The 12,819-nt window shown below is 40.0% G+C and overlaps 1 protein-coding gene across 1 annotated transcript; it reads left to right on the top strand.

The window, feature by feature from the left end:
- The first annotated feature begins 10,720 nt into the window (after positions 1 to 10,720).
- Positions 10,721 to 11,281, top strand: LOC138873590 (uncharacterized). Its single transcript, XM_070152062.1, has one exon. The coding sequence runs from the start codon at positions 10,721 to 10,723 to the stop codon at positions 11,279 to 11,281; it is 561 nt and encodes a 186-aa protein (XP_070008163.1).
- Positions 11,282 to 12,819: the final 1,538 nt, after the last annotated feature.

The raw sequence follows: 12,819 nt of genomic DNA on the forward strand, positions 1-12,819 counted from the left end.
TGTGCATTTGAGGAGATTAACTCCGTAAGTTGGGAACTTTTTATTCAATTAAACTAAAAAAAATTACACTATACTCGGTTCAAATATACCCTTGGAAAAGAACCGCGACATAAAGAAAAATTAAGGGGAAATTTTTAAATTAAACCAAAACTAGCATACACTAAACTGAAATAAAAGGCAAATATTTTTTTGAATTTCGACTTCATTTCCCTCAAGAAAGTCCATTGTCAGGAAAAAATCGAAATTAGTACCACTTACTACCTACAAACACTATAATCTACCAAACCAAAACGTTTAACAGTCTAAACAAAATCAAACAACCAAAAATACGAAAAATACAAAAGTAAGTACATTACAATAGGGGCAAGTCACCCCACACTTAAAAACTTGCATTGTCCCTAATGCAAAAAATCAAAATAGATCAGAAAAAAGACTCTCTGAGGCCATTGGCCTAAGCATCTTCATCTTCAAAGGTGCGCAAATATTCCTTGTCATCTGAGGGAACAGAGTTCACATATTCATCCGGTGGAAATTATCCTTGCTGAGCCATTCCTAACCACTGTTGAGTGAAAAGAGATAGAAGGTGATTTTGTTGTAACTCTTCCAAGTTTAGTTCCCCTCTGGAGGCGCGAAGGCGCAGGTCAGCAAATAATATCTGCAAAGTCTCTTCCACCCGGATAAACCTTTGATCGACATTAAGTGCAGCTGCATGCAGATCTATCACAGTCGTGATATCAAGCGCCCTGATAGGATATGTTACTTCTATCTTCCGATCACAGTGATACTCTTCTTCAATTTAGTATGTCCGCAATAACCGAGTGATCATACTCGGATAGTGTAGGCGGCGTCCCCCAAAAGGTCTCACCTTTGACATGTGTTCTAGCATAATTTTCCCAAGATCAACCTACATTCTTGTTAAAAATGTGTAAATCAAACAAACCTTTAGTTTTGATACATCCGTATCACTTTTTGTCAGCATGATTTTGGCATTTATTAGATTCAAAATAACTCGTGCAGGATGCTGGAATGTTCCTTTTTTCATCTCCTTGTGAAACTCATTTGAATCTCTAGTCCACAAGGCAAAGGAATCTGCACCACATAGCTGCCTGCGAATGTCTGGGTAGTCTGGTCTACGAAGGAACCTCTGAAACAGCTTATGTGAATGCTCAGTGAAAAGCTTTATTTGATTTATGACCTTTGAAGAAAATGGAATCACTCTATTTCTGACCCTTACTTGGTAACTTGCATCTAAATCGCCTCCTGGTTGCCAATTGGCGTAAAATTCTTTTACCAAGTTGATATTCACATTATTACCTTGGCAAAACAACCCTTCAAAACCCAAAGCTCGAATGTTATTATATATTGCATTATACTTACGAGAGAGCTTTGTTTCATCTATGGCAACTTTAGGAGTTTGTGGCACAGTAGGAACAAATGATTGGAACCATTGTATTGTATGGGCTTGAATAGCTCTGATGCCATATTTGCACTCTAGTACCTCATCTGCATCAGGATCGAAGTGTTCCTCTTCCTCCTCAACTGGTGCCGGAGGGGGTGCCCTTCTACCTCCCCGTCGGCTAGTAGATGCAACCTCAGACAGGCCAGTGTTTGATCTTTTACTTGGGCGCCGAGACATTACCTACACAACATGATATATTAGCTAAAACACATAAAATCATTTTAAAAGCAATTGGAATAAATACCCCACACTTATGTTATTATCATGTTGACACTTAGCATGTATAACAGGAATTCAGACTACCCTGTTCTTCAATTAGAATGATATAATACTTATCGGCCTACCCAATCATTAGAGAGAATTGCAACAATTGAAAATAAAATAAAAAATCAAAAACTAGGCTAAAAATATTAAAAATAAACATAAAAAGAAATTAGTCTATTTTACAAAATCCGACATTTTTATACAAAATATACTACATAGGCACATTAGCATGAATCCTACATATCATTTTACATAAAGCAAGCGAAAAATTATGGTTTAGCCTAATGTCATAGTTGTTATCAATAATAACATCTCACAATGAAATTTGTTTCTCAATTTGCAACATTACTCAATTTCATGTCACTTAGACATTTTAACAAACACATTGTAAGCATGTCTTGCATTCTTTAAATTCAACTTGAAATGAGGTAAATTCACCATATCAACAACACAACTATACCTCACTTCACAACTATAACATCACCATATCTTCACAATTATATTCAATGCACAAATTTTCACTTTCTTACATGTATTTTTGAAATAGTGTAGCCCTCAACAATCTTCAACAAGAACTCAACTCATATCACCTCAACACACCCTAAAATCCTCCATAATCATAAAGATAATATACATTCTAAGTTTCTAATACTATTTTCAACAATATTAACAAAAGAAACTAAAAGAAAATTAAAAACACAATTCTTGATAGGGTTTATACAATTATAATTGAAAATAAGAAAAAAAAATACAACATAAAATACTACTAGATTGAAAGAAAAGAGAGAAGAGAATACTTACCTTGCAAGAAGAAGAAGGATTTGGGGATGGATTTGTTGAGTGAAATTGTTTGGGGCTTTTTGGGTTGAGACTTGGAGAGGCAGAGAGTTTGGGAGAGGAAATAATGAAATAATGGGAAGGGGGGTTCGGGTATTTAGGGGTTTTTTAAAAACAAATCTTTTTTTAAAAGAAAATTAAAATGCACTGTCGCGTCGCCCCCCGCGGCGCGGTAGTGCAAAAAATCTAGCTGCTCCAAAAATTTTGTATTCTGCCTTGTCTGTGCAATATTTCTTGGTGCGATGTGTGGCACAATGCCCCACGCGATGCGGTAGGCCAATTTTTCATAGAGTTAGCCTACTTTTCGATATTTAGCTCATAATTTACACCCCTATATCTTTGTACACTGATTTTATGCCAACTTCATGCTTGCACCTGATTAAAAACATTATAACATCTAAAATTTAATATTTCTAAACTACAATTAAAAGTTAGTGATGTCAGTCATTGGGTTGCCTCCCAACAAGCGCCTAATTTAACGTCGTGGCACGACTCAACACTTCATCACACATCAACCAAATCTACCGAGGTCTTGTGACGTTTAATATCACCACCCCAATAGTGTTTTACTCGCTGCCCATTCACCAAAAATGTACCAATTGAATTTATGTCCCGCAATTCAACTGTTTCATGAAGAGTCACACTTACCACAACGAAAGGGCCTGCTCAACGGGACTTAAGCTTTCCAGAAAAAATCTTTAGCCTAGAATTAAACAAAAGAACTTCTTGACCCGGCTTAAACTCACGATGTTGAATGTGCTTGTCATGCCACCTCTTGGTCTTTTCTTTATACAACTTGGTATTTTCATAAGCATACAACCGAAACTCATCAAGTTCATTGAGTTGTAGTAGTCTTTTTTCACCGGCTAAGTCCATATCCATATTTAGTTTTTTTATTGCCTAATAAGCGTTGTGTTCAAGCTCAACGGACAAATTACATGCCTTCCCATAAACCAACCTGTACGGAGAAGTACCTATTGGAGTCTTGTATGCAATTCGGTAAGCCCACAATGCATCTTCTAACTTACCGGACCAATCTTTCCTATTTGCACTCACGGTTTCTCCAAAATCTATTTTACCTCTCTGTTTGACACTTCAACTTGACCACTCGTTTGAGGGTGATACGCAGTAGCAACCTTGTGTCTTACCCCATATTTTGCTAGAATATTTTCCAACAATTTGTTACAAAAGTGTGTTCCTCCATCATTTATCAACACCCTTGGAGTTCCAAAGCGTGTGAAAATGTGCTTCTTTATGAAACTTACCACTACCTTTGCATCATTAGTAGGAAGAGTAATGGCCTCAACCCACTTAGACACATAATCGACTGCAACCAAAATGTATCTGTGCCCATTAGAGTATGGAAATGGTCCCATGAAATCAATTCCCCAAACATCAAAGAGTTCTACTGCAAAAATATTTTGCAAAGGTATCTCGTTCCTCTTCGTGATTGAACCTGTTCTTTGACACCTGTCATAATTTTTAACAAAAGCATGTGCATCTTTAAACAATTTTGGTCAGTAAAAACCTGATTGCAAAACCTATTGTGCAGTTCTGTCTCTACCATAGTGACCTTTATAAAGAGAAGCATGACAGTAATGCAATATTGCATTCATCTCCTCCTCAGGGACACACCTTCTTACCAATTGATCTGCGCATTGCTTGTACAGAAAAGGCTTGTCCCACATGTAAAATCTCACGTAATGTAAAAATCTTCTTCTATGATCAGCTGTGAATTCTGGTAGAGTCACCCCACTTGCAATGAAATTCACATAATCAACATACCATGGGATTTCATCCGAAATGATGGCTAGTAACTGTTCATCAGGAAATATTTCTTTGATTCTTTCTCCTTCAGTAACATGGCCTCGATTTTCCAACCTGGACAAATGATCTGCAACCTGATTCTCTGTCCCTTTTCGATCTCGAATCTCTAAATCAAATTCCTACAAAAGAAGAACCCATCGGATTAACCTTGGCTTGACATCTTTCTTTGCAAATAAATACCTGATGGCTGAGTGATCTATGTAAACTATGACTTTGGTTCCTGATATTAGGCTATATAGACGATATTTACACCTTAATTATACCATGCTTTATTGTTGTTTTATAGGCAAAATGATGACAAAATTCTCTAATTGGTGTTCTTTTGCTTCGTAGGGAATAATCCAAGTTAGGAAGAACGATGAAGTGTTTTGGAGTCAATAATGTGAAGAAAACGTCCAATCAAGAAGCACTCGAGCATAAAGAAGCAAAAAGTGGACTGGGGTGAAATCCACCGCGACCGCGGTGGGACCGCGGTAGGACTGCGGTAGTCCACAAAATGCAGGCACAATAGCTGGCCTTCACCGCGGTTACACCACGGTCGAGCCGCGACCTCGGTGAACTGTGCAAGTGCCAGAAAATTTGGCGGACCAAAGTGTAACTCGGGGAAAACTTATTCCAAACCGTTATAAAATTTAGAAGCTCGCCCAAGATATTGTTAAGCTTGTTTTTTAGAATACTTTGAAGGAAGAACAAGTGTGAGAAAATCAACCAAACATTAGAGTTTTTCTATCTCCTTTTAATTCTTGCAATTATACATTATGAACAACTTTGTAGTTTTATCTTGTTTTGTTATGAGTAGCTAAACAATTGATCTAGGGTTGATGGAACCAATTGTTGGTTGAAGTTTTGACTCAACTTGTTATAATCGAGCTGGATTTATTATATGATTGTTCAACTACGTTTTGTATGGTGATTAATTGAATGGGTCCTTGATTAATCGTGTTTAATTACCTCATATTGCTTGAGAAAGAATATTAGGTTAGACTGCTCTTGAACAACACCACTTTTGGGCAATTGAAGAGATTCATTACTTGAACATAAAAGTGGGTTTAGAGATAACAAAACTTTGGTAGGATAATTTAGAGCTGCACATATTGTCAGCTAGAGTAGTTCGAGAGAATGCTCTAGTAAATTATCATAGTTGATCGAGAGATAATTACGATAACTCATAGCTCTTAATCCTCATAAAGTATTACGATGAGATTATAGCAAAAGAGTTAACACCTAAACTAGCAATTGGGGAAATCCCTGCCCTAGACCTTTTTACCATTGAATTATCTTTAATCTAGCATATTGTTATTTTTAATATCAGTTGAAGTAGTTAAACAAAAACCCAAGTTGATTGATAAAAATCTTGCATCTGGAAATTGGTTGAGTTGATAATAGCATTGCCAAAGAGTTGTAATAGATTGGTTAGTTCCCTGAGGATTCGACTTTGGACTTAAAACCGGATTATATTTGCAACAACCGCTTTGTCTTTTAGAAGGCATAGTTGGGTGTGATCAAATTTTGGCGCCGTTGCCAGGGACCTAACGGTGTTATTTATTACAACTTAGAAGTAGTGCTGGAATTGTTAGTTTAAATCAAATTTCTAAGGTGTTAAATAATTTTTTTTCCATTGAAATTCTTACGTTTGAACTCTTATGGGATTCAGGTGTATGCCTAGAAATTCTTTGAGGACTGGAGAGCTGCTTGAAGGACTCTCAGACCCCGAGAAAACAACAGGGCAATGAACCGTGCTAACAAGAGGCTCCAACAATCACAACAAACACAACAACTTTAAATTGACATGGGTGACGTAGAGAACGTCAACGGAAACATCAGGCATGAGCTAGCTGACCTAAACGTCAGAGTGGTGGCACCTCTTGTGCCAGAAGATGCACTTTATGATTGGGCACAACCCACAGTTGACAACCTGGCAACTGCCTTAGTTGTACCCCCAATTCAAGCGGAGACATTCTAGATCACCAACAACATGTTGCATCTGCTGAAGAATAAGGGATTGTTCTCCGGCTCACACATCGAAGACTCTCAACAATACTTGAAAATTTTTCTGTCGATTTGTGTGACCCAAAGGCAGCCAAATGTGACCCCAAAAGCTATCAAGCTGTTACCGTTCCCGTTCTCTGTGACTGGGGAAGCTCATACTTGGTTGAATTCACTCCCTATAAATTCCATTGTCAACTGGGAGGAATTAGTCAAGTAGTTCCTGAATAAGTTCTACCCGCCCAATAAGACTGCAAGGTAGATTGATGAAAGATTGCAGTACAAGCAGCAGCCTACTGAGACCTTGTAGGAAACTTGAGAAAGATTCAAAAGGATGTTAGTGAAGTGTCCCCACCATGGTATTCAAGACCAGATGCTCGGCCAGAGATTCTACATGGGGTTAGCTGATAATCTAAAGGCTAATGTGGATGCTTCAGATGGGGGTGCATTTTTGAGTAAGACATTCACTGAATGCAAAGTCCTTTTTGATAAGATGTCCCAGAACTCAGGGTGGATGACGAGAGGTACAACTCTGGAACCAATAGTGCATTCAGTTCCTCTTGACCCAAATAATTCCCAGGCTGAGAACATGGCCAAACTCATGACTCAGATGAGTATATTGACAAAGAAGATTGATGAGATGTGTACAAATCAAGTGCATATTGTTGACACAACTAATGGAGGACTGTGTACACCCTGCATTAATTAGTCTTATGTGTGTTCATGAAGTGGAGAAGGTGACAACCAAAGGGTAAGAGAAGATATGAATTATATCAATAACTTCAGGGGTCAGAGACAAGGAGGACAGCAGTGGAGACCGACACCAAATCAACCATATAGACCAAACATGCCACAGCATGGAGGTATGCAACCCCAAGGCTAAATGGTGCCATATCAGAGATAACAAGGCTATCCACAGCAGAACCAGCAACAGTTGACATATCAGCCACCTCCTCGGCAACAAGATAACAACATGGTAGAGATCAGGGGTATGCTTCAACAACTTATTCGAACAAATGGTAAGATGCAGGAGAAGTTGGCAGTGCATGACTCAGCGATAAAGAACATTGAAACTCAATTGGGGCAGTTGTCTATGGCCTTAAACAACCGGCCCCAGGGAACATTGCAAGCAGACACGAACATTAACCCCAAGGAGAACAACCCGAATCAGTTGATAGCAGTAATCCTCCGAAATGGGAGAGATTTAGTTAGAGAATAGGAAGTTGCACAAGCCAGCAAACCGACCACGCCGACTACTTCAATTCAATTGGAGGTAGATGAACCAGCAGAACTTACTGAAGTGGTGGTTGAACAGGCTCAGGATGATAAGGGTAGGCTAAGGAGAGTGAACAAGATGCAGAGCAGGTGGTACCTCTTGTGCCATAGAACCCCAACAGAGAGAAGCCAGCAAGCAGTGCATAAAGGGTGATACCTGCACTATTCCCTCAGAGACTAGTAAAACAAAAGAAGGAAGATCAATACATGAAATTCATGGAGATACTTCGTCAAATTAAATTGAATATTCCTCTGATGGATACTTTGAGGGAGATGACAGGATATGCAAATATGATGAAGGACCTAATGTCATGGAAGTTTGATTTTTAGGACCTGTCCACAGTAACTCTGACACAGACCTGTAGTGCAGTAATGACAAGACCCATGGCTCAAAAGATGTCTGACCTAGGTAGCTTTACCATACCATGCACCATTGGGAGTTATGCCTTTGCAAAGGCATTATGTGACTTAGGAGCCAGCATAAACTTGATGCCACTGGCCATATATACCAAACTGGGCATTCGCAGAGCTAGACCAACTTTGATGCTTTTGTAGCTGGCTGACCGCACGGTTAAAAGGCCGACAAGGATTCTTAATGATGTGTTGGTACAAGTGGGGAAGTTCATGTTCCCTACAGACTTTGTTATTCTGGATTGTCAGGTAGATAAGGAGATACCTATCATTTTAGGGAGGCCATTCTTAGCCACTAGGAGAGCACTGATCGATTGTAAAACTGGGGAATTAAAAATGAGATTGAATGATGAAGAAGTCATATTCAACGTTCAACAATCCATGAGGAGACCCAGTGAATATGCTAATTGCTCCCTAGTGGAGGCAGTGGATGTGATCCTGCATGAAGATGATGTGACCCTGACTGCTAAAGATCTATTGGAGGCTTGCCTGACAAATTTAGAGGAGATGAATGGAGAAGGGCTGGCTGAGTGGGTCATGACACTTGAAGGACAAGGATTCTGGAAGAGAGAACCTCAGTTTGAGTCCCTTGAATTAGAAAAGAGGGCTACACCACCAGCAAAACCATCAGTGGAAGAACCACCCAAACTGGATCTAAAACCACTCCCAGCCCACCTCAGGTACGTTTTCTTAGGGCCTAACTCTACTTTTCCTGTTATTATATCATCCGATTTGCTAGATGTGTAGGTAGAGAAGCTCCTACAGGTACTACAGGAATGTAAGACTGCGATTAGTTGTACCATGGCAGACATAAAGGATATCAACCTAGCTTTTTGTATGCACAAGATTCTCTTGGAAGAAGGGCACAAACCTTCTAGAGAACATCAATGAAGGCTGAACACAAATATGAAAGAGGTGGTGAAGAAGGAAGTCATCAAATGGTAAGATGCAGGTATCATCTTCCCCATCTCTGATAGCAATTGGGTCAGCCCTGTTCAATGTGTGCCGAAAAAAGGAGGAATGATGGTTATACAAAATGAGAATAACGAGTTGATCTCAACTCGTACAATCACGGGATGGAGGATTTGCATGGATTACCAAAAATTGAACACAACTACCTGGAAAGACCACTTTCCCCTGCCATTCATTGACCAAATATTGGACAAGCTGGCCGGGCGATCTCTCTTTTGTTTCTTGGATGGATATTCAAGGTACAATCAGATCTCAATAGCCCTCGAAGACAGATAGAAAACATCATTCACATGTCCATATGGCATCTTTGCCTTTCGGAGAATGCCTTTTGGGCTTTGCAATGCACCGACGACATTTCAACGGTGCATGTTAGCCATTTTCACAAACCTTGTGGAGGACATTATGGAGGTTTTTATGGATGATTTCTCCGTGGTGGGGGATTCATTCGAGGACTTTCTTTACAACTTAAGAAGAGTGGTCAAAAGATGTGTGGAGACAAATTTAGTGCTGAACTAGGAAAAATGTCATTTTATGGTACAAGAAGGGATAGTCTTGGGGCATCGAGTGTCCAGTAAGGGAATCAAAGTTGACCATGCTAAGGTTGACGTGATTGAGAAGTTGCCACCGCCTACTTCAGTCAAGGCAGTAAGAAGTTTCCTTGGGCACGCCGGGTTGTACATGCGATTCATAAAAGATTTCTCTAGGATTGCTAACCCTTTATGCAAACTCCTTGAAAAGGATTACCCTTTGTGTTTTCTAATGATTGCAGGTTGGCATTTGAGGAGTTGAAGAAGAGATTGGTGACTGCACCAATTATTGTTGCACCCAACTGGGAGAAACCGTTTGAGCTCATGTGTGACGCAAGTGACTATGCTATAGGAGCAGTCTTGGGGCAGTGAAAGGATAAACTGATACACCTGATTTACTATGCAAGCATAACGCTAAGCGGTGCACAACTCAATTACACTGTGACGGAAAAAGAGATATTGCCTGTCGTTTTTGCATTCGACAAATTCAGGTTATACTTGATTGGCTCGAAAGTTATTGTTTACACTGACCATGCAGCAGTTAGGTACCTGATAGAAAAGAAGGAGTCAAAGCCACGATTGATTCGCTGGGTTCTTCTGTTACAGGAATTCGATCTAGAGATACGTGACAGAAAAGGGACAGAGAACCTGGTAGCTGACCACCTCTCAAGGTTGGAAGGAGCTGAAAAGAAGGTAGAGGTTGAGGATATAGCAGAGACATTCCCGAATGAATAGTTACTAGCAATGACAATGGAGGAGGCACCATGGTATGCTGATATTGCTAATTATTTAGCAAGTGGTATTGTGCCTTATCAACTCTCCTCAATTCAAAAGAAAAAGTTCTTTCGTGATTGTCAGTCTTATTATTGGGATGAACTTCTATTGTTTAAAATATGTGTAGATGTATCCCCGAGAAAGATCAAAATTCTGTTTTACAGGCTTGCCACGCTTCACCATATGGTGGACACTTTGGAGGAATTCAGACAACAGCTAAGGTATTGGAGTCAGGTTTGTATTGGTCAACTCTGTTCAAGGATGCCCATGCTTGGGTCAAAAGTTGCGATGAATGCCAAAGGACAGGCAACATATCTCACAGACACGAGATGACAATGACCACAATTCAAGAGGTAGAGGTTTTTTGACATGTGGGGGGATCGACTTCATGGGTCCATTTGTCAGCTCATATGGTAACAAGTACATATTGGTAGCAGTTGACTACGTCTCCAAGTGGGTCGAAGCAGTGGCTCTCCCGACCAATGATGCTAAAGGGGTAACAGGCTTTCTAAAGAAGAATATTTTCACATGTTTTGGCACCCCAAGAGCTATACTCAGTGATGGCGAAACCCATTTCTGCAATAAAGTGTTCGCATGGCTGTTGGAAAAGTATAGAGTTCATCATAAGGTGACCACCCCGTACCACCCACAGTCAAGCGGGCAAGTTGAAGTGTCCAACATGGAGATTAAAAGTGTCCTTACAAAAATAGTGAATGCAATAAGGACTGATTGGGCAAAGAAGCTGGATGATGCATTGTGGGCATACCGCACAGCCTTAAAAACTCCAATTGGTATTTCACCGTACAAGTTGGTGTTTGGCTTTGGGCGTACCGCATGTCACCTTCCGGTAGAGCTCGAGCATAAAGCACTTTGGGCATTGCGGCAGCTGAACTTCGACATGGAAACAACATGCACTAACAGAGTCACTGGGTTATATGAGCTAGATTAATTCAGGTTCCAGGCATTCGAGAGTGCTAGATTATACAAAGAACGGATGAAACTAATGCATGACAAGAACATTGTGGACCGAAACTTCAAATCTGGAGAGCTAGTGTTGTTATACGACTCACGATTGAGATTGTTTCCGGATAAGTTGAAGTCCCCGATGGTCAGGACCCTTCAGAGTGGTGCAAATGTTCTCAAGTGGAGCTGTTGAGATTGAATTAGAAGATGGCACGAATAAGTTCACAGTGAATGAGCAAAGGTTGAAACATTACCTTGGAATGGCAAACGAGAAAGGGGATAGAGATATAATAACATTGGAAGAGCCCCAGTACGCGAATGAGGAGTGATGATCCTAGCCTGCGTCGTGCCGCGACGTTAAATCAGGCGCTGCGTGGGAGGCAAACCACGAATGTTGTAGTTTGTTTTCTTATTATGATCTAAAAAAAAGCAGCGCACCGCGATCGCGGTAGGATCGCAGTGAGAGGCGAGTATTCTGCCTTGAAGTCGCTCAACTCACTGCGACCGCGGCAGGACCGCGGTGAGAGGCGAGTATTCTGCCTCGAGCTAGTTAAACCACCGCGGTCGCGGTAGGACCGCAGTCGACCGCGGTGGGCAACAGGTAAGTTTTTTTTTAATTTTTTTTCTTTTTCTTTCTTTTCTTCTTATTATATTTTATATTTCTTAATACCCCACTAAAACTCACCCACCCAATACCCCTCACCTCCCCAATTCCTCTCTCTCTCTAAATCCTAACCTCTCAAATCCCTCATCTCTTCTTCTTCTTTTTCTTCTTCTTCACTCCTTCTACTTCCCCCATCCCCACTCCTCTCACTCTCTCTTCCAACTAAGGTATGTCACCCCCACCCTTTCTTTTGTATTCTATTTTAATTTTTAGGTAGTTTCGTAGTTTTAATTGTGTAGTAATTCTAGTAGATTTTTGTTCTTTTTTTTCTTTTGAATTTCATTTTTATGGGTGCTTGTTAAGGGGTATGTGTATAATGTGGTGGAGAGGTATATGTTTGTGGGTGTTGAACTAATTGTTGGGGGGTGTAATGGTGTAGTACAAATTGTGATTTGGGGGAAGCTTTGATGTATCCATATGGGCTATATATCTGATTTTAAAACACTTTTAAACCTATGTGCATTTTTAACTTTTTAGCCGCTTTTAATATTTCAGGAAAATTCAAGGTTATTTAAAACACATCGTAAGCCACGCTACATGAAATGCGCCGGTAGTTCACGACACGTTGTATTTAGCCTTGTTGGAAATTAAAGTCGGGTCACATGAAATGCACACCGGGTTTGGAAATTGTGTGTCACAACTACGTCACGGGAACCGTACCCGTAGCTATGACATTTTATTTAATTAACGCGCCTAAAGAAAACTACGAAATTAAAAACACCTCATCTCGACATCTTAAAACTTTATCTAGTCCTGCCTATCAAACAAAGAAAAGTGAACCAAAAGAGCTAAAGTTCTTAAATGATCTTCCTTGTAGAAATATTTGATGAGAAATGATGTAGAACTTCATTTATCACTTA

Source organism: Nicotiana sylvestris, chromosome 7 (genome assembly GCF_000393655.2).
Source record: "Nicotiana sylvestris chromosome 7, ASM39365v2, whole genome shotgun sequence".
NCBI lineage: Eukaryota > Viridiplantae > Streptophyta > Magnoliopsida > Solanales > Solanaceae > Nicotiana > Nicotiana sylvestris.